General features: G+C 36.0%; 1 protein-coding gene across 1 annotated transcript in view; it reads left to right on the forward strand.

Moving 5' to 3' along the window:
• LOC129358353 (cadherin-22) overlaps window positions 1-23,734 on the forward strand; it is a 148,206-nt gene that overhangs the window by 68,948 nt on the left and 55,524 nt on the right. The window contains exons 3-4 of the mRNA XM_055027338.1: window positions 3,685-4,792; window positions 19,066-19,360. Coding sequence (XP_054883313.1) covers window positions 4,562-4,792; window positions 19,066-19,360 — 526 coding nt within the window. The 5' untranslated portion in view covers window positions 3,685-4,561. The remainder of the gene's footprint in view (window positions 1-3,684; window positions 4,793-19,065; window positions 19,361-23,734) is intronic.

Here is a 23,734-nt window from a genome sequence, read left to right on the forward strand (position 1 = left end):
GGAGTAATCTTTTAGTATAAGATTAAACTCAAAAAGCGTGTGTTGAATATTAAAGGAGAATCTAAGAGCTTTTCAAATCAATTTCTGTTCAATGTCCATTTCCCTTTTAAATCTTGCATTAGAAGCTTTTTTTCCCCAAAGATCATGGGTGCATAAGCAAAGGATGGAAAATCTCTAGGATTATAGTTGTCCTGCTTCAGATTATCAGAAAATCCTCCACAGGGTGAAGCTTTCCACCCTGTGGAAAGCTGTTGTACTTTATCTTAATCTCAAAGTTATAATCTTAAAAGCCTTAACACAAAATGTTTTAAACAAGGCCTGTTTACATGTGAAATATCCTGGGCTTGTGATGTATTAGGTCCTACAATCCAGTGTTTCAACAGTACTGATGTATTCACAAAGTTTATTTTATTAAAACATCTAATTGGCTATTAGATTGCTTACTTTTTATGGCCCTGTCAGAAACTGTTGAAATATCATTTCTAGTCCAATTACTTTTTTATTTTACCTGCAGAATGCAGCAAAAATCTCTGTCTAATCCCTTTGTTAATTTTAAAATTCCTACTGAAACAACAGTTCTGTCACTGTAATTTAAATTCTTGTTGTAGGATACAAGCATTTCACACAAATCTAAGAGTAACAACTGTGCTGCAGTGAAGAGTTAAGACATCTGAGCTGCTTAGGTTTCTTCTGAATTGTTTGCTCTGGAGACTGGACAGCCTTAGAGCAGTTAGTTTCCAATACCACGGACATTGCCTTGACCAACAGTCTGAGAAGGAATTATTTCCGGAAGCTCCAAGCTTACTAGCAGGGCAGAGGGAGAGTGAGATTAGAAGTGCCTACAGAAATACAATAGGTTAAACCACCTGCAGGCCTTTCTTCAGCCTGTGTTGCTATATTCCTTCCTTTGTATTGTAAGATCTCATTTTAAATGTTTCTTCTCCCTTTTTGTCATTAGACTTTTGTCTTTGAACCTTTCAGAGACTATTAATCAAAGTTTCACACAACAGAACAGTTTGTTTCATTTTCTTGTTTCTCACAAAACTCCTTTTTTTGCTTCTTTTTGTTCTTGTTTTACTTTGTCTTTCTCCTTTAGATGCCTATCATTTGAATCATGTCTGTAATGGGTCAACTTCACATTTGTGCATATAGTCTGTTCATGTTTAACATCAACAAAGTTTATCACAGCCTTTTGTTCCCTCCTGTGTTTATCTGAAGTATTAGGGAGATGTAGCCTCAATGGATGGAATTAATTGATTAATACGTTCATCCAATTAGTGTTCTCTCATCCATTTAATCAGCTGGCTGAGGTCAAAGCTGCAGTCAGATTAAAGGCAGACAGACGCTTTTGGTTCTGTGTGAAATGAAAACTGACCTCTTGGATTGTCTATATAACATTCATCAAAATACAGCTTATTCTAGAAAAACATAAACTCACCACATCTTGTTAGGTTTGGGGATTTAGGAACATTAAAGTAAGAAGAAAACAGAAAAATTAAGTTATGTTTTTATCATTCTGATTATACATACAGTAAAACAAAGAAAACAAAAATTAAGTGAAGCAAAATTAAAGTGCATAGCAATAATTTTAAATATTATAGAACAGTGACCCAAATAAAATAGTAAAACTCACATTTAATATAAATTATGTTATGACTTACAGCTAAAACAAAGCAAAAACAAATTTTGTTTTAATTAATAAATTATTTTGTTTTAAAATAGAAATGTGCCCACACTAAAATTATGGGCAAGACTTTATTGTTGTGTTGTTTACAATCAGGGACTAACTACACAAGAAGGACTGGTCATGCAAAGTAATTGCTAGAGAAAGCTGCATTAATTTCAATATAAAAGTATAAAGGAAAGCTTTGCGATGGGAAAAAATGTGATAGAAATATTGACACAAGCAACAGGAATAAACTCAGCTTTGATGGTTTTCTAAATTATTCCCATTCACGTTACTGGAAATGATTTCCAAAAAGTAAAACCATCATGTAACCTGCTGGGGTGAAATGTTGGGGCTTTGTCGGATTTTTCATCTGATCCCGGACTTGGGATGGGCAGGAGGAGGGGGTCAGAATGCCATTAAGGCAGCAAAGGGAAACGTTTGGAAGTGGCTGAAGAGGAAAGAGAGGAATTGGGGGTTAAATAAGACCAATGACATCAGCAAGGGATGCCATTGCATTGCCACCAGGAAATGCACTGGGATTAATTGATCAATCAGTCAATCAATCAGATTTATTTGTTTTGCACATTTCAGCAACAGGGCAGTTCAAAGTGTGCAAAAACAGGTGTGTAACATTAATGACTGTTCGTCTCCAGCTGATGCCAACTTTATGCCCATATGGCAGTTCAGGAGAGTGACTGGTGCAAAAAGGGACTGGTGCAGTTGCATCAGGCAGCAACGTCTTGCTGGTAGGCCACTAAACTTTCTTTTATAAGTTTGGGAGATTAACAAATCACAAACTGCTACTGTACTCAATGCCCCAATTCATCTGAGACATACTATACTACATTATTTTTGTTTAGCCAGTTTGAACCAAATAAAATATAAGTTTTTGATATATGTAAAGTAGAAACAAAAATTATTCGTAGATAAAAACATTTATAGATAAAAAAAGGGAATTTTTTATTCAATTTGGAAATCAAGATGATGGGGTCTGGATGAAAAGTGTAGAGAAAACCAAATCCAAAATAAGTTTATGTAGATTCTAATTTAATTTTGTAAAATGTCTTGGCTCATGCACAAACTGCCAATAATCTTTGTAATTGGTTTTTAGACTATGCTTTTATTGTTCATGATTGATCAGCAAACCTGCCTGACCTGAACACCACAGAAACCAAAGAAGGCATTGCTAAGAGGAATATAAATGATACCAGCAACCTGGGCTTCTTTCGCACATCAGCAGTGCCACAGGCTTCTCATATTCAAGTTGTTTTTTCTGTAAAAAATATATATTCCTAAATTGGCATGAAAATAAATGTCTAAATCAGGGACTGTCAACTCCAGGCCTCAGGGGCATGTGTCCTGCAGGTTTCAGATATGTCTCTGCTTCACCACACCTGGGTCAAATAATCAGGTCTCTAGCAGGACTCTGCAGACTCTGAAGGTAGTTTAACCATCTGACTGAGGCGTATTGAACCAGGGACACATCTAAAACCTGCAGGTTTTTATCCCTCAGGGATTGGATTTGTGGAACCCTGGTCTAGATTGGCCGGTCTTAGCAGTCAGGGTGCTGCATGAGCACGTCACACTCACAAGATGTGAAAGGCAGCTTTTACCAAGAAGAGGACTGTAGATTGTTTGCTTGTTTCATAATTGGTGACTGTATGATGTTTTTATGATGTTGAGCCTTTTGAAGTAACTTGTCACTGAAATGTGCTATACAAATAAACCTGACCTGACTTGACTTCAGTTGACTAGAAAAGGAGGCAGTGATACTTACTGGTCGGTGGTCATAATATGATTGAAGATTGATTGATGTGATATTTTATTTTTAATGTACAAATGTCAATAAATAAAACATATGCAATATATATGGTCATTAAACAGAATTTTGACAGTATATTGAACAAGTTTGCTTCAAATTTGTCAAACGTATTGATTTATCAGGATGCTCAAATTCAGCCTAGGCTGTAGCAAATGATCCCATATAACAGCTTTTTGTCTTTTGTGTCTTACAGATTTCTTTCCTGGCTTTGGATTACTGATAGACCTGTCATAATGGACAAAATAATTACACAGGACCTTTAAAGGATGGGCTCTTCAAACCAGTGGATTGCTCTGAAGGTCAAAGCCATCCAAGATCAAATGTAATCACCAACAGTAAAATCATCTGGCATTTTCACAGTTCAAGATTTCTGCTTCTGCCATAAAAAAACTGCTAGAACTATTCAAGGGACTGGACTGTAAAAAATATTTCTTTTTCAGAATAAATTTAATCTGGGAATTTTCCCTGGACTCTAAACTACCAGTGTGAAACTGAATCCCCTCACGTTGCCGACTGGATGTGAAATGGCTACAAGTGCTGTTGGAGGCAGGAGAGTGAAGAATGGTTGGAAAGCATTGATGTTGTTCTTTAGCAACATGCTTTTCAGTGCCCCTACAACCTTTTTCTCCCATAATTTTGCAACTGATTACTGAGCAAGTCTTGTCAAATCTGTTGTTTCTGTCACCATCAAATCTTTTAAAGATATTCTTTCATCCATTGGTCTCCCTGCCACAGATTCCACTTTAAAGGAATACAAGAATCTCAGTAAGAGGGCAGGGGAAGTAGTCAGAAGAATCAAATAGACTGGCCATGTGACGATACAAACATGCTCTCACCGGGCGGTACAAACCCAATATGCTCCATGACCTGCCTTGTATTCAGCAGATAACTTCAGATTGATTTGTGATCCCATGGATTAACTTTCAAGTTCTTTCAACGAGACCTTTTGATTTTGCCCTGGTAGACTTGTTTTTTTGTATATAACTACGAGTGAAAAATCTTTTGTGTCTGCATCTTTGATTTTACATGTAGACACTGGCCAATTTCTTTTTTTCTTTTTTCCCAACAACATGATTCCCCTTTGGACAGCAGGACCGTGGACACTATTGGCAGCTCTGGGTCTTTTGAGCTGCTGTTGTTTTAAGTGGTCTGAAGCCTCAAGGACTAGTGGCACAAACTCAGGAGGGAGTGAACAACAAGAAGAACCTTCATCTCTTGAAAGAGTAAAGAGAGGATGGGTGTGGAACCAGTTTTTTGTGGTGGAGGAGTACACAGGCACAGATCCACTTTATGTAGGAAAGGTAAGACATTTATTTCACTTGACATAAATGTCTCAGGAAATTAATACGCCAGGCTTAGGGTTAGTTATGCTGAATAAGTGTGCCTAAGGACCTAGTTAACATTAACTTAAAAATAGTAATATTTCTGCATGTTCATTGTGTCTGGGTGAGCAAACTATTAGCAAAAGGTTTTCTCAGTCACAAAATATAATGAGCATTTAGTTTATGTTTGTTTATACGAATCAAAATACAAAATATTATTTAATTCAATTCAAAATACACCTCTTAAGAAGTTTAGTATTTTTATAAGACAAAACAAGATATTTTTGAATAAATCAGGATGGAGACAGATGATTGTTTTTGTTTGTTTTTCCCCAAGTAAGATCAACGGATGAATTCTTGACCTTCTTGACAAATCCCAATGACTGTGTAATTCATTAAAAAATTATTAAATCTCTTTCAGGAATAGTTTTTCATGGTATTAAATCCAAAATTAATTGCATTAATTTTACATACAGAACCTTGTATTTGTGCGTGTCTGGTACATCCATAAATATAGTGGACAAACCAGTGTTGCAGTGATGGATGACAAAGCTGTTTCTTTCTAATCAAGGGTTGATTTTTTTATTTATTTTATTTTTTTGCTTCACAAAACGATGGGACGCTGGAAAAGACTATAGTTGCTGCCCCATCATCGAAACTATTCGGTGATATCGGTCAATTATCACCAATAAAGTGTATTAATTAATTCATCATTCATTCATATTCTTGCCTAAAATGCAACCTTAATGCAAAATGTGTTACAGCAAGCATAGAGATCCCAGATACCAATATCAGTGTTCACAGTCCACATTTCTAAACAAGTTACATGAATAATCAGGGGTTTGTAAAACACTTTTCACCAGTCTGATGGCTAACTACTTTAAATAATGTGAAGTAAATGATAAATATCTTAGGCTGCTGTCCACCCTTGTCCAAACCCGACTACACTGAAGACTATGTAATGGAATATGTATATATGATTTATTTTTTTGTCTCAACTTTATCCTTTTAATAAATAAATAAACCAGTCTTTTTAGAACAGTTACGGTTGTAGGATAATAACCACAACTTCTAATGTCAAAGTCTGTGATATTATGGTTTCAAACAAGCTCATTGACAAAAAAGTAAACATTTTTCTGCACAGACCTGAACTGCTGTTTTACAAATAAACAGAGTTAAATTTCTTGTTTAAAAGTGAAAGTTCGGATTTCCAAAGCATGTCTCTCTCTATCATGTAGTATGTAGCACTACATACTTGAGAGGATAGCAGTGCTGTCATTATATCAACTTTAGTTGCCTGCCTTTGCTGCTTACATCAAGGTAAAATAAGATTATATATTTGTAACAGCACACAAATACATATTCCTTGTGATTAGTTGAACTTGAATATTTCTGTTCACCATATTGTTGGATGCTGATACACAGTAGGGGGACATAATATGTTAGGTTTTAAAATCAATATCATTTCAGAGTTAATGTCAGAGAAAGTTGCTGATTGATGAATCTAAGATGCACTTGAATTCAACAGTACTAACAACATTTAAGTAGACTTGAGAAAGCCAACTCTTGTGGATATAAAATCACAGATGTAGACTGTTCATTCTAAATAATTCATTCACCTTCCAGCTGTGGACCTGAAAAGCTAAACTTACACTCTCAGGATTTTGCACGCTGGATGATGCAGTTAAGTCTGATGAGCATGCAATCTTGGTACAAGGAAATAAATTCTCCAACTAGAAAGCTGTTGCAAATGTGTTTTTTCCACCAGTCTCTCGTAAAAGTTTGAAAACTGTCAGATCAAAACTGAGGCAACTGTTTTCACTGTGCTTTAGCAAAAGATTTTTTACTACTCATGCTGTAGGTTAAGTAAGAACTTGGAGAATCAAACTGACATCTAAAGTGCATCACTGCTCTATGGTGTGTAACCCCAGTAAATAGGAATAGTTATTTGACAACAACTTCCCCTTCAAGTGTTTTGACGAACCACATTGTTTTAGGCTCACTACTGGTGAACCCCCTAAACAGTTTGCCCTTTCATCACAAAGCTCACCTTGAAGTAGGAGTTTGAATTCAACAATAATAATAAAAAAAACAATTTGCCAGAGCTACTTGTTATGATTTAAGACATTGTTCAAAATGTATTCACATTTTTTTCATCAACAAAAGTCTTGTTCTCTGATCTCTGCTGTTAAAAAGTTTAGCTCTTGTTGAACTCATCATACTTCACATGAAAAATTGTTCAAAGATGACCTGCTCGAGCAGCCTGTTATGAAACTGCATCTTAATCTGTTTTTTACATTCTTCAAAGAAAATTTTGCAGAGTTTCAAGGTTTCAAACTACTCCACAGCCCTCTCAGTATTTGAAGTCAGTTGTTCCCAAAGTAAATGGTAATAAGACATAACAAGGCTCTAGACTTTTTGCACTAGCACACCTATATTTTATATCTTAGGTGCACCAGCAAAAAAATTCCCAAATTTTAAACCACATCACCCCTAATATTGCAGTTTAACAAGTTTATTTTTTTTTATCATTGTTTATAAAGACAACATTGACTTGTAAGTGATTAACTGACAGTCTGGTAAACATAAAGTTCGTTTGAAGTGGAATTTTACAAGACAGGTAAAATTCTGAAAATAAAAAATGTTTTAACTCCTTCAGTGAGCTGAAATTGTAACCTAAAACCAAATGAACATAAAATTATTAAATGGATAAAAAGAAAGAATGATTGAATAGACTTTAATCATTTCCTGTATTTTTACAGGAAATATTTTTACCAGGTGCACTAGTCGCATTTTTGACCAAATTGGCCGCACCCTAGTGGCCTTTTTATGAAATCATAAAAATAAAAAAAATCTTGAACCAATTTTGAACTAAACTGTAGGATGATGAACAAAATAAACCACTTTTGCAAATGACTTGAATAATATTAGGTTTTTAAGAAGTTTATAGCTATTGGGGTCTCCTACATAAAATGCAGTAAGTAATGAATTTATCTTAAACAGAGTTCTGGTTTTCCTCTTAAGTTTTAATAAGTAAAGCAAGCTTTACATTTTTAAAATACATTTTTAGAATCTATCACATTTCAGTCATTTGACTATAGAAATGTTTTTCTAACTTCTGCATGTGTTCTATTCCTCTAAGCTTGTATTTTTTTATTTTTTTTTGTAATTTTCATAGTTTTATAAGCCCATTCATAATTGTGCTGAGAGCTCGCAGAAAGAATTACTGGGTCACCCTTTCCTGAAGGTATTTCTTAACAAATTAGTCTTAGACAGTGATGACAATTCCAGGAACATGCTTTTCCTGAGCAAATTGTCAAATATATTTGTGACCACTAAATGGTATGTTTGGAATACAAGTAAAATCATTGATTGAATTATTTTCAATCAGTTTAGTTTGATGTCTGTTGTACATTTGGGAATATTTTGCCTTCTTTTTGCCTTCTCCCCATTCACATTCAATTTATCTGCCGCTTCTCAAATGAATCTCATGAGCTGATGAGACTGGACAGTGTGTGCGATTCAATTGCTTTATACAGGACGTGATGTGAAAAGAAGAAACATTAGGGCAGACAGAATGAGACTCAGCGATGAGTCACACACACATCAATCATGTGATTCCCTTGTTCCTAACGATTTAGACATGGCAGTTGACCAGCTAATATTACATCTGCATATATTGATCTCTCCATTCTTACAAATGAGTGGGGATGTTCGCTCCAGCATGCAGGGCACGGTGTTACAAAATAATTATCCTTTGGTCATTACTTGTCTGCTGTTGTGATCTCTGACGCGTTCCTACTGGCTGGACCAACAACATGGCCAACAGGCAGCACTGACTGAACAGAAGTGAGTGATATATAAGCAGACGAATGTAGGAAGAGGAAAGACTGGATGCGAGACAGAAAGGCTTGAGCCTCATGCACATACTTGTGATTCACTACAGACTTGTGTGCCAAGGAAGGCAATGATGCAAAACTGCTTAGGGCATCTTACAGGACTGTCACAGCAGGAGAATAGAGCTGATTTTATTAGGAAGATTATTATTGCACTTCATGTAACTGGAGCAGTGGCCACTGCCTTCACTGTTAATGGTCTGTATGAGTGTTAAGGTAATCGTGTGTAAATCACGCTCATTCATAGACAGACATACACACTCTTTCTCTGGCTCTCAGATTTTTTAAACACTATTCTGAATATATAATAATGTTAAGTAGTGTTTTTTTTAAGCAGGATAACAGCATTAAGTGTTCATTTAGCATTTCCCTTTAAATACACAATGTTTCCCCATGAAATTATGCAGCCAAAATCTATTTTAGCCAATAGTTGATGCAGTAAAAAAGACAATAGATTACACTGGGAGGATAAAAAAAGACACCCACAATGATGTGCCCTTTTCAAGATCTGCTGGATTAAAGACTGAACCGAAAAGCCTTAAAGATTCAGAGTAGTGCTAACTTTATGCAGATGCCCACACAAAGCGACTTGGCTTGGTAGAGGAGTCAGAAAATTCTGATTTGGGCATTCCTACCCTGAATGCAAGTGGTACTCTGAATTATGTTCATAACAAAATATCAGCATCCCAGAAAAATAGCATTAATTATGTTCATTATATTTGTATTTATATATTCTTTTACCAAAGATGCACAACTTCCCCTTTTGTTGTCATTTCACAGATTTTGTTGTTATAACATTTCAATATTTACACAATTTTTGACAAGTCTCATTCTCATTGTTTAGTCATGACACTGTTTAGCTAAAGCCATGGAAGCCTGCAAAACTTTAGATTATGTTCTCTCTTCTTCTTAGTTCCCCTGGATGAGTCATTTGTGTGCTCTTGGAGTAATTTTGGAAAGACCAGATGCCCTTTAGAAGACTCAATCCTGTTATATGTTTTCTCCTTTCATGTATAATGGCACTCACTCATGCTTTGTAGAAGTCTCAAAGCCTTAGAAATGACTTTGGAATTTGTTTTTTCTTAGATCCCGGCATGACGTATTGATTTTTCAGATCTTTGGGACTACTTTACGTTGCTCCTGCATATTCCATTTATACAGTTACTTGTTTACATAGGAGGGGTGTAATAAGGCATTGATCTATATTGATATACTGATCAAATAATTAATAATACAATTTTATTGATGCAAAATATAAATATAAATGCATTTTGTGAAGTTTAACCTACGTCTTTATTTTTGTAATTTTGACATTTTTTTTTGTGCTCCATACCTGTAAGAGCTTAAAAAGAAAATGATCAAATGATATTTTAATTGTTTGATTTAAATTCCAGTGATTGTGTTAGAGAGGTATATGTTGTTGCATTTTGTTGATAGCAAATTTGTGAAATACACTGAAGTAAAAATCCTTAAGTATCATACTTTGTGATATTGGCAAACATTGTATGATAATCCAAACAAATCAATGCTGTGATAAAGTAGGTGATTGGTCCAACCAAAGCCAGATCTGGATGTTACTAGGAAAATGGTCCCAGTAGTTTGCAATGCTCCAACATAGGTTACCTATAGGTTAAAAACATTTATTTAGGGTTCTGACAACATGTCACCTAAAACAGAGAAAGCTTTGAAATGCCTTGCTGAAATGTGCTATACAAATAAAATTTGATTTGATTTGATTTTAGTTTGTGAAGCTGACTGTTCAGATATAGACACAATGTTCAATGAACCAATGTTTTGCTCCTCCTCGCTGCTTTCACACTGATGGCTTTTACTCACCAGCATGTTTGCTCTCTGTTTTAATATATAGTCTGTTGATGATGGGTTCATAGCATATTTTAATGCAGTTCCAATTCCTGGTTTGAAATTTCCAGTTATAGGTTTGAAATTGTGTGGCTCTTTTGCAACCTTCAGTTGGTTTTGCATTTGCTAAACAAAATTATTTGACACTGTCAGTTAATCAAGTGTGGACAAAATTAATGGAAAAAGTTGTTTCTCTGCTTCATAAATTTAGCTCTTATCAGTGAACGCCATAAAATTTGAAAACAGCTGGATTATTCACACCTCTCTTCCCTCACAGAGGGCTGTCTGGGGAAACTGAACATAGTACAAAGAGCAGGTCACATGACACAGACAGACCAGAGGATGCAGCAGTATTTCTCCGTTTGATGTGAAAATGTGGGTAAAAAAATGTCTAGATTTAAGAAGAAAATCCAAATTGATTTGGTCAACAAAATAATCTGGATAGTGAAGACATAGCTTTGCCTGGTATGCACAAAAAAAATGTTGTGATTACAAAATTTAGCCTTGCAAAATGCAGAATCTGCCGTACTCTGAATGAATGACTCTTTTGCTCGACAAAAGAGTCGAGCAAGAGATTACAGGTTACAGGAGTTGGGTCACATCAAAGAACCAAATGACAATTGTTTACAAAATTGCAATAAACAAAATTGTTTACAAAATTGCAATTCAGTGCACCTGAATTTCTCAGGTGCACTGAGAATTTCTCAGTGCACCTCACACTGAGAAATCCTAAGGCAATTTTTTGAAGAATCAATGGTGCAGTATGCTTTAAACTATGAAAAAAAACTGTCATGTATGACAGTTTTTAATTGTCATTTTTAATAAAGAGAAATAACTAAGTGGTTGTTACAATATGATTTTTGTGTATGTAACAGGTTGAACAAACCTGTTACATATATTTGTTTGCAGATAGAAGTGGTGGAGACCATACATAATCTTAAATGGTTGACCGATTCCACTTCTCTTGTGGCATTTTCTTCTATTTTGATAAAAAAATTGTGAAAGATAAAACTATTCTTTGCAAGTGCCCACTATCTGTGCAAGATGGGCAGAATATGGTAGATCCCTATTTTCTTTTATGTCCCTGCAAGAAAAAGGAGCATAGTTCAAGGTTTTTGTGCACAGTTTCAAAAGGCCTTTATGTTCTTCCAGCACTCTGATGTTGATGCATGTATCTGGCATGGATTTCCTTATTTTTGTCTAAGCAGGAACAGAGTGAGGCTGCCTCTGCAATCAATGTTCAAGTTTCCTTTGTGTTCCATTTTGAATATCTGAGCCAGTTGAAACAGATGGAATCATATCTTATACTGACTGAAAATTCTACTTATTTTTGAATAATATAAACCTGATTTATGGAGTATCACTTTTATGGGTCTGATTTTGGATACAGTCCTATTTCCATTGGTGTATAAAATGAAAGAGTGTTTTAAATGTATCACAGCCACATGTAATAAAAATAAAGAATATGTGAAAAGAGAAAAAGAGACTTTTAAGTGTTCTACATTTAGTTGGTGTTGTACAATGTTTTAGAATAATAATTATGTAAAATGTAAATCAGATTCAAGATCATTTTACAAAGAATGTAAAAACAACAAAAATGCCTAAGTCACCTAAATAGACTGGTGTATCAGCTTGGCTTGGGCAACTGATTATTAGTAAAAAGAGAGAATTGAGTCCATTTACAACTATTTAAGGGGGTGGTTGTTATGTAAGATCTTCTATTTGAGCTTTTTTCCATCATGTCATATTTCAAGAAAACCAACTATCTCTTCTGTCACACTGCATTTATACAAATTCAACCATATAAAATACAATTATGTTTGTGTTTGGACTCTTTTTGTTAGAATAGATTTAAAAATACAGTTATAAGATAAATAATTTAAATCAGTCTCGCCTCACTGTCCTCTGAATTATTAACATACATCTTTGATGACGCACAGAGAGTAGTAATAATGAATTTTAAAAATCTATCTTCACCTGTTTAGCAGGAGAGGGGTTGTCAGAAGTTAGCCCAGTGGAATTAGATATGGTATGCTGCATCAGTCAAGTCAGTTGGTGAACCTGGGGGTTTCTGAGGCTTGCTAGGCTTTTGCTCAGATTTTAAGTGGAGTTTTTTGCTGGTGATACATTTTCTTCCCATGCAGACATAGAGTGGACACTAATGTTTTTGTCAAATTACTTCCAAGCATTAAATGCTGCTGCATTCTTCCACAATAATCGCCTCCTTGCTTTTTTTTTTTTTTTTTTTACTTTGAATTCACATGTCAAGTATCTGGTTTCCTTGTTTCTGTTATTGCCAAACTATGTGTCACATCCTGGACTGGAAATACATAATCTTCATCATGTTTCATCACATTTACATCACTGCAATATGGTATCCACGTTTTCTTAATAAGGCTTCTAACAAAATCCTCATTATTTTCACAAGTGACTCCAATCTTGATGTAACTTGATTCATTTAAGATAGCACTTCAAGATTTTTTTTTCTTTTTTACTGATTTGGGTAGCTCTTCGCTGACAGGTGCTAGTTTTTTTCCCCAGAGGATTTTTGCATCTAGTTGTCCCCGACAGATCCCTCAGGTCATGTGATGAGGGCTTGATGATGGTGCTCCATTCCAAGTTGAAAACAGAAGAAAAATCCTTTCTCGTGAGCCCAGACTCTGAAACTCTAATTTTCTGTGCATGAGATCAGAGTGGACTTTGGGGGTTATTTTGAAAGTGAGAAAAAGCATATATTTAAAATGACTTATAAATTTTTCTTGTTTTTTTTATGCATTGTTGTCTTTTAGGCTTCAATTGATTCATTGTAAACCACTTCTTTATCTTGAATGGTTCTATAGGAATAAAGCTTTGCTTACTTATGTACCCTCTTGACATTTTCTTTGACATTTTCTTTTCTTCCCACTGCTGTAGCAGTCATTTATTCACTACTCTCATCTTGAGCTTTGTCTCTGCTTCATGTTGTATGTACTTCTCTTTTTCATAGCTGTCTCCTACTAGGCCCATCTCTGATACAGTCACCTTGTTAACACTTTAAAGCTGTTAAGATCAGAGAGCTTGACAAGCTGCGGTGAAATGTGGCAGGCCTGCAACTGATTACACAGACTTAAATATAAGACAGCCAATTTGCTCCCAATTTGAAACCCTCAATAAACTAAAGATTCAGTGCATTCCCTCTGCAAATGTAAAACCCTGCTCCACAAATGCATTGCTAGTCTACTTTACTTGATTCGGCAGTAGAATGTTATTGTAATCTAATGTTTTTGTCCTAACAAAAAACATCAACTTCTGCAAAAAAAAAAAAAAAAAATGCAGGGACTGGAAATCCCCAGCATTTCCAGTCTCAGTTTTTATGACCCAAAAGCAATCATGTTAAGCTATCAACAACCTTGGTCTCAGGGGTTGGTTGGTTACACATTTTAAAACAGGCAATAAACTTAACTGGGGACATAATTTTTGAACCCCTCAAAACATATTTATTGTATCAGAATAAAGAATCAAATGATATTAATAAGTTGAAGTTACATGATTTTTTTAGAGAGCAAAAACTGACAACAAAAAGGGCTTCCAGGGCAACATTTGTTGGAGCAAAGCTGACACTTAACATGCACTCCTCTTCAAATACCAGGTTCAGTAGTGCATGTTAAGTGTTGATCAGTATGTTTAGATATTAGTGCAACTTTCTTCTTTGCATAATAAGCTCTGGAGTAATAAAGAGTGAACCCCAGCTGTGAGGCAGCCCTCATATTCTGCTCAGTTTTTTTGACTCACTAATTTTTATACTGTTACCTCAATGGATTTCCCACTGGGAAGTTGCATATATTATCGACCAAAAAACCCCCAAAAACAAACAAACAAACAAACCAAAAAAACTATTCTAAAACTAAAAAATATTTTAGGGACAGGTCAAAAATACTTTAAATGAGTCTGTATAGGTTCCTGTAAATAGCCCTATTTACCATTTTCTAGTTTTGACTGTTTCAGGTGGCCTCCTGATATCTGCTGCCCTTTATCTCTTTTTAATAGTCTGTTGGTTATTTTTTACTCTGCACTAATTAAAAAGGTTGTAAAGGCACTTCATCCAACATTATGCCAGAAATCACTTTAGCATTTCCTACCGCTCAGAAGCTTGTATGTCCCCAAATAACACTGCAGCTGCAGATGACAGCTGGACTCCAGGATGCTTGTTGTTGTAAATTATGAGCTAAGGCCACTGCAGTGATTTGGTGCAATGGACAATGCTTTTAGATACACAACCCTTCAGTTTTGCAAACTGATCTTTTTGTTAGGTGGATATGAAGGTTGATACCTGAAATTTTCTGGAGTGTTTCTGATGACAACAGGGGATGTAATGTTAAACATTTTGGAGAAACAAACTGACACAATCATTACAATGGTACCTATTGATTTTAAATGACAGTGTTCACTAAATCCTAAAAGTTATTGCAAGTTTAACACCAATGACAATGGGTCTTATAAAGAGTTCACCATCTGCTCATTTATTTGTATATGTTTTAAATTAACTGAGGAAAGACGCATTAGGTGGATCACATTGGTATTGTAATAAGAAAAAGTAGCCTTCCCACCTTGGGAGTATTCTCTTCACTGTGGTTAGTGCAATTTTGTAGAATCACATAAATCTATTCTGTGCAGGACACTCAAGCGCTGACTTAATCTGGAGCTGTAGCCCTTTGTTTCAGATAAGTCTGGTGGCCCTACACACATTTGCTGAAGACAGGCAGACTGGAGAGGAAGAAAGAGTGTCTCTTGTTAGTCACAGTGTTTGAGTGGAAATGTGGGATCCTAATAAGATGGAAGAAACGGTTAGATCAAGTTAGGGTGGGAGGTCTGTGTTGCTGAAGTGAGTGAAGCAGAATACAACAACATCCTAAACCGACTCTGTTGGAAAACAAAGCTTAAGTGCTTCTTTCAAAGATTCAAGCAGTGTAATCACACTTCTCTCTTGTTTTCTATTCAACATGTACTACATGAATGTGGGTTAAAGCATTTTGTAGAATCAGTAAAGTGTTTATTAGGCACACTTTTTACCTTCAAATGTTGAATATATTTGACATTTGAAGCAAAATTGCTTAAGAAGGAAATGGCAAGGCTAATCTGAAGCTAAAACACAAAATATGTCATTTGATTTACTAATGATCACTGAAGGAAAAACATTTTAACTTCATGTAAAATATTGAAAATAAACATACGTTTACACTTGTGCTTTGATAGGCATAAGGAAATCTTGATATTTTTTTATTTTTTTTTTCTGTTTAGTTATTTGTCATATTTGCACCCCAGGTTATGTTTTTGCAGAGCAAGAGACTTGCACTCTCATTCTGACCTTTGGTACTCAAAGTACACTTTAGCTAAGTTAACTTAGTTTTTCTTTCAGTCTACCCGCTTGAATCACACCAAGGAGGATACACTGACAGAAAGATGGGTATAGAAAAGCCTGAGGGTGGAAATTAATCCAGGAGAAAGGAAAACCCACAATGTTTTTAGTTGTGTGTGGGGGTTTGTGAATGAGCAGGCACAGTATGCTGTGTGTATGTGTGACTTGGAGCACATGTGTAGGTAGAATGATGTTTCCATAGTTCTAGTATTTGTGCAAGTGGATCAACATTTAATGAGAAAATATCCCAAATGCACACACATTTCTACACAATCTAATTTAGAAAAACAAAGGCTGAGTAAGCGTGAGTGTCCGGAAGAAGAAAAAAAAAACCCTGCGATGAAGGAGTAAGCTCACTTTTATTGGATATCTCCGAGTCTGGACCAATGAAACTTTTTTATTATCCTAACTGAAATATTGATACCTCAAAGTACCCAGCAGTATATTTTTCCCCGACTGTTCTTGTATTTCTCTTCCAGATGATTCACAATGGTGGGAGAGGGCAAAAACAGACAGACAAAAGAATGTGGGAGAAAATGAATGAGGGAGGCAATATCAGAGTACAGGCATGCGTTATTTTGCAGTTTTACGACAAATACTAAATGAAAATCCCTGCAAGGGTATTAGAGGTCTGTATTTAATTAAGCCTTTATAAAATATTAACCAGGAGGACAGGGCAATTTCCCTTCTTCCATGGTGTCCTCAGTGGATTGAACTATAGTTACATTGCAAAGACAGCTTTGAATTATGATTACAGAGAGAAGGTGAATGAGAGTGAGAAAAAAAACATGTCCAAAGTGCCCAATAAAGAGCCAAAGGGGATGTTGGAATGAGGGACTGATGCTCCTCTTACCACTACGTCTGGAATGTCTTCAAATCACAAGGAGGAACAACGCTTCGATTTATTAGAGGTCGGTTAGGTTCACTTTTCGGCCCTACCACCCCTTTGTCTCTTCCTTTTACAATCTTTGAACAGACTTTGATTTCCTAATTTGAGAGTCACATCCTGTGAAGGGTGCATTGTATAAGAGAGGTGTAAATTTGAATTAAAATAGAGTCTTCATCAGGTACAATGATGACAGTTTGTAAAAAGAAGTGGAAGCAGACCTAAATATACAGTTCCATTTAGAGAAAACGATAAGGGAATTGACGGAAGACCTACTGCATTCTAATTTCCTTTAGCCTCATTTGATGACTAAATGTAATTTGTTTGACAAACAATCCAACAGTCTGCCTGATGTTTGCAACCAGACAGGCCACAAGCTAATCAAAAAAGCTACTTGCAAAAATACTTTTGCAGTTGTAAATGCACTTTATGGCAACTAATCCTCAAAGGAAAAATACACTTTAATCTCCATTCTTGCTGCTTTATCTGTACAAAAAGTATGATGTTAATATATGGAAGAGTTTGACACATTTTAAAAACAGATACAGCTGGAAATAGAAAGTAAATATATGCAGATTAAACTGGATTGACTGAATACATAAAATCCAACTCAGCTTTGCTTTCTAGCCAAAGTCACATAAAATGCAGCCAGGCTGCGCTTCTTAAAGGGAAAGCCCCCTTCACATAGACACCCACAAAAAATCCCCAACAACACTATGTATACATATATATATATATATATATATATATATATATATATATATATATATATATATATATATATATAAATAAAAATTCCCTTCTCACCCACCGCGGGTGGTTCTTATCCTCTGAGCTCGGGTCCTCTACCAGAGGCCTGGGAGCTTGAGGGTCTGCGCAGTATCTTGGCTGTGCCAAGGACTGCACATTTCTGGACTGAGATGTCTGATGTTGTTCCTGGGATTTGTTGTAGCCACTGCTCCAGTTTGGGGGTTACTGCCCCGAGGGCCCCGATGACCACAGGCACCACTATGGTCTTCACCTTCCAGGCCCTCTCCAGTTCTTCCCTGAGGCCCTGGTATTTCTCCAGTTTCTCGTGCTCCTTTTTCCTGATGTTGCAATCACTTGGTATTGCTACATCTACCACAAGGCTTTCCTCTGTTGTTTGTCCACTACGACAATGTCTGGTTGGTTCGCCATTACCATTTTGTCTGTCTGGATCTGGAAGTCCCACAGGATCTTAGCTCTGGCGTTCTCCACCACCTTTGGGGGTGTTTCCCACTTTGATCTTCTTTCTGATGGTACTTCACTCAGCCGTTGTAATTGGCGCCGAGGAGGTCTGGTTGTCATTCGGGTCATTATTCTCTCTCTCAGGTCAGCAGCTGTCTCGTTCAGCTCTGTTTCGCTGATTGGGGCCGTGTATCCCCTCACTGGGTGGGGACTTGTAGTTAAGTCCCCACAGTCCTGACATCCGGGTTCCTCCCTTTTGCCGTAGCATTTGTGTTGTATCTCGTCAATCTCAAGTTGTGATAGCAGTTGCCGTTTGCGGATGTTGGAACACTGAGCTACTAGTTGTTTAGCGCTTAGTGTTGACTGGGGATGTCGAAGTAACCATTCCTTCCCCAGTCTTTGCATGTAACCCTCTGACTAGGGTTACTTGAGTAGTAGCATTCCAACAGATCCACATTTTCATCTCTCGCCCATTTCCGTCTTGTTCCAGTAGCCCATTTGTCATCAAGGTGCTCTGGTTCCCCAACACCTGATGCAGACCTTGTTTGGCCTGGCGACGTCTGAGCCGGCATGTTACGCAACTTAGTATCTCTCATGGTATGAGGTAGGCAGTAGCTTGAAGGGTCTTGCCTAAGGACCCAGACTGGATTCGAACCCGCCCTCTCGGGTGATATACTGATGCCTTATGTATTATATATATATATATATATATATATATATATATAATATATATATATATATATATATATATAATATATATATATATATATATATATACTTTATCACATATAACACTTGCATACATCAATAAACTTTGTAACAGCACACAGAACCACTATGATACCCTGAGTCTGCTCTACCTGATGTGGTGTTTTGGTTTTTATGCTGTCCTATTTCTGTTTTTTTATTTAAATAAGTCCAAATTGTGGTGTTGCAGTGAAACAAACTCTGTAGGGTTTCTCCTGTTTTGAGTCTTAATTTGCATGACATCTGTATCCAATTTCAGATCCATACAGACTCAGATGAAGGTGAGGGCAATATCAAGTACACCATCTCTGGAGAGGGGGCAGGCTCAATCTTCATCATCAACGAGCTTACAGGTGACATACATGCTACAGAGAGACTGGACCGAGAGGAGAAGGCTTTTTACACGCTTCGAGCTCAAGCCCGAGATCGTCTCACCAATGCCCCTCTAGAACCGGAGTCCGAGTTTGTCATCAAGGTCCAAGACATCAATGACAGTGAGCCCCAATTCTTGGAAGGCCCCTACATCGGCAGTGTGGCAGAACTGTCACCTACAGGTAAGGTACAAGTCTTGCTGTGGAGTTAGGCAAGTGTCCTTTGAATAAGATATTTCAGGCTTTGAACACGGAATGGCTTCAGGCTGTCTGTGGTGTGTAGAGATTTTGGTTATATAACTTCTATTTAAACTCTGCATTAGAGGTGTGTATACTGTAATGCTACTTCCTTTGATCAAAGAAAGCCTGAAAGGTCTCTAGATGACACAGTTCCTCCTACGGTATAATTGAACATCAAAGGAGAGGACATGTTAGAAAGTAGAATTGAATTTAAGTAAACTGTGCAAAGTGATATACAGCTTTAATCTGTTGGCAAGAATGAAACTGAAAATTAGCGTAATAGAGCAAAGCTGAAAAACCTGATGAGATTTGGGGTTTGTTCTGACAAAATAAATGTTTTTAGGAAAGTGATGTTGAGCAAGAGGGTTTGAGGGAGGTACATAAAGTACAAGCGAGGTGCTGGAGAAAAGGAGATGATTGTGACAGTAAACCCCACTGGTAAAGCTTTTAAGTGACACAATACTGCTAATCCTGACAAACGTGTTTTTATTGTTAGCAACCTTATTAGCAGAACCCCATGGCTGCCTAAAATTCTAAGTGGAATGGAAAAGAAAGGTGAAAGTAGAGTGTATGAGGATTCATTAGCATGGCATTAATGTCAAAAACAGCTGATGTTTAATAAACAAAATTCTATTTGGCTGCCAAGCAATATCACAAAACCATGTGTGATCAGCATGTTGTGCTTGACACTGCGTGTGTGTGTCTGTGTTTATTCACATGCAGTAGAGGTTCGGTAAACAGGGAGCACTTTTTTTGTTTGAATGACTACAGGAGTGCTGCAAAATGGAATGAGTCTTACCCTATTCAAGCCTGATTGGAATTAATTCCTGCTTCCTCAGCATGATCCAAACCATGGGCATTTTCTGCCAACAGTGTGCTCTAAAACTGAATGGGGTGGAAGAGTGAGAGTATGTGTTACCATGAATGAGAGAGAGGCAATAAGATAGGCCAAGTAAAAGGTAAGAAAAAAGGTGAAATAAAAAATAAAATGAAGCAAAAAGACAGAGTTCTGGAAACTAAGCTTCCCACTTTAAGCAGACAAAAGCAGGCATGTTGCAAAAAAGGAACATGGTCTAACAGAGGCTTTGCTTAGTTAATAGTAGTTAATGCACTTTTAATTGCCATGACCCTACCACCTTTGTTTGACCTTGTCTCGCTTCAGTGAAATTACGCACTAAATAGGTGTGGAGTTCATGTTTTAAACATAATTGTGCTGTATTCACCTAATGAGATAACATTAAGTGCTTAGTCTAGCATTCTTCTGCCCACCCCCTCTTTGCTTCAGTTCTGCATTATTGAACATCAGTAAAGCCAGTGATATTTTTTATATATATATTTTTGACATGTCTACAATAAAGTCACACGGACAAAGGCAATAAAAGAAGTGAACAAAAAAGAAGACAATTCAAAGACAATTGAAAACCCATGAGCAGTGTTGCGGTGCCTGCAGTAAGGATTGGTAGTGTTGATGAAGATGAGTGCAATCCTTCTGATTTCTATACTGATTCTTGTAACATTGTTGAAAAATTATGTAGTCTTTTAAAATAAAAGATCCAGTAACAGCAGTTTAGACCAGTTTGATGATATTCAGTCTGTAATGTCATTCTGTTTTCCAAAAACAAAGTGGGTTAATATTTCTTTTGAAAAAATATTTTTATGTTGACGTAGCGGTCAACTATGAACAAATATGCATTCTTAAAGTGTAATGGTTATATTGTGATTTATGAATAAGCTTACTTACAGTTAGCAAATGTCTTGGCATCATCCACAGTTTCTTTATAATTTATTCCAGTTGTCAGTGTTTTTGTAGTTTTTTTCTGCGTTTGCAGATAATTTTTGACTTTGTGAAATGCAGAGGGTGTAAAAACTTAGTAACATGTTGTGTATTTATGATTTTGTTCTTTTCTTGCATGGACCCAGGATATGCTTGAAACCCGTTTGGAATCAGCAGTTTTTTATAATGTAATTTTGAACACGGCTCCTGTGATGTGAAGCAGGGTTGCATTTTATGCTGTGATTTGAAGCAGGTTGCGAGCATTAGCCACACCAGGGATTTGCACACTATGCTGTTTTACTGCCAACTGTATAGGCAAATTGTCTTGAAACACACAAGGCTGTAATAGTAGGAAAGTAATCAGCAGTCAGCTGCCTAGGGCATATTCGTCTTTACTTATCACTCCTGTCATGTCTTCCTATGCCATTCTTAGTGATGGTGTCAAAGCCCTTGATTCTGCCTGTCCCTTTTCACACAAGCTTTCTGTCTCTTTGACTATCTGCCTATTCAGCATTTTTACATAAATAACAATTGTGTACATTATGTTTTCTCTCTGTGTTACTGGAATAGAGTAAGTAATGTGCAGCAATGTTATCCACATGAAATGAGATTCCCTGGTTAAAACTTAAATCTGCATACAGACGATGGGCAATTTCCTTTCACCCTTAATCCCCCATTATTAGCCCAGCAAAGTCCCATTAGGAGGTTAGCATTCTGGTTGTTTTGGTGAGTTAGGAGTAGTGTCAAGGGGAACGTCTTCATTTACCTAAAAAAATAGAATACTCTTTACAAAAAGATAGGGGTTGCTAAGAATTTTGTTTATTTATATTTTTTTTGGTTTGGTTCATTTTTATGTCATTTATTAACATATTTTTACATGTTTAATGACAGTTGCAATCACTGTAATGTGTGAGGTGTTTTGGTTATTTAGAGTAAGATTTGTCATTTGCAAGAACATTTCTCAGTTTGATGTGTTTTTTATTTCTCAACAAGCAACTAAGATCCAGTTTGATTTACTCTGAAGTATTACATTTTTATATTTTTGCTATTCATCAATTCAACAACCAGAAAAAAAAAAAAAAAGTATGCCGATTTCTGCTGCAGGATAAAAAGTGCCTACAGTTAATTAGTGGAATCCAACAAAGTATGAGCTTAAAAGCAGTGTACAATTCTTCAGTGGATTATTGTAACCACAACCTGAATGAAGGACAAAGAAATTGGAGGAGTATCAGAAATCCTTCTTTAATTTAAATAATCTATTGTTGTGTCAAATATGTGATCTAAATTGACTACTAATGGTGCTTTTGAGCAAACATTTTATCATTTTGTGATATTTAGATTTGTGTTATATATTCAAAGATCACAGTGGAATCATATTACAGTATCAAAATATATCCTTTGCTGAATATTTTGAATGATGGTTACTTACTTACAACTTAATGGTTTTATTTCTATGTCTGTTCAATTCTTATTTAATTTCAAATGATGGACCCATCATTAATGCAAATCGTCCACAATGTTAAAAGTTAATGTTGCCTCATTTTCATTTATGAGGTAACGGTAAGAGTACAGGTCTGTCCATTTAAACACCCATTCTTCTATTATGAATAAGATCCAATCTATCTTTGGCAAAAAGCCCTGAGCCATCCCTTTGGACCCAACTGCAATATGAAGGCTACTTAATGCCACATACTAGAAGATGCAAAATTAAAAAAGTTACATAACTTTTAGTGTTAGAACGATTTCTGTTCGCTGTGAACAATATACAGTTGATATAAATATTACATTGTACACTTACCCTTATGCAGAACGATTCAAAACTGCTGCACTTAACAACATCATGATACCTTAAAACATATGTGCAAAATATATTTCATGGAAAATTGCTACGAGGTACTTCATCTACTAAATATCAATTTGATTCCAAATATCTAAAAATGTCACACAAAACAAGCATCTCCTAGGTTTTGTGTACCTTTTCTAAACACTATATTTAAAGGTAAAAGAGAAAATGAAACAATAAACAAACAACCACATTTTTTTTGAATAGATTAAAATATTTATATTTGCTAGTTTTTTGCTCTGCCATTCTAAAAAAAAATACTTAGAGTGGATATAGAAAGTCAAAACATTACTCTTTAAAACGCCAGGTTTATTTAAGATTTTTTTAAAAAAATGAAATTTTTCCATGTTGAATTTCTGTGTAAATCAACTGAAATACAAGTTTCAGTATTTCTTAGAGCCATCATGAACTATAGGCAATTTGATTATTCTTTAAAAAAAGTTCAGCAGGCTAAATGGGACAGTTTTAGCTAAAACAATAGCATGCATTGAGTTCAGTATTTCTGCAGTCTTAAGAGATGGGGTCATCTGAACCTAAAAAGTTTTTTTTATTCTGTACATTTGCTCTTCTGAGATTTTATTGTGTGGTTTTGGGAAATGATGGTCTGATGGAACAACTCCCACTTCCTCGCTGTTTGACAATGACATTTGCCACGCTCCTCTTTAGCATCATGCTAAGACTATGGAGGGATCAAAGCGCT

Source organism: Poeciliopsis prolifica, unplaced genomic scaffold, assembly GCF_027474105.1.
Source record: "Poeciliopsis prolifica strain line A6 unplaced genomic scaffold, Auburn_PproV2 SCAFFOLD003, whole genome shotgun sequence".
NCBI lineage: Eukaryota > Metazoa > Chordata > Actinopteri > Cyprinodontiformes > Poeciliidae > Poeciliopsis > Poeciliopsis prolifica.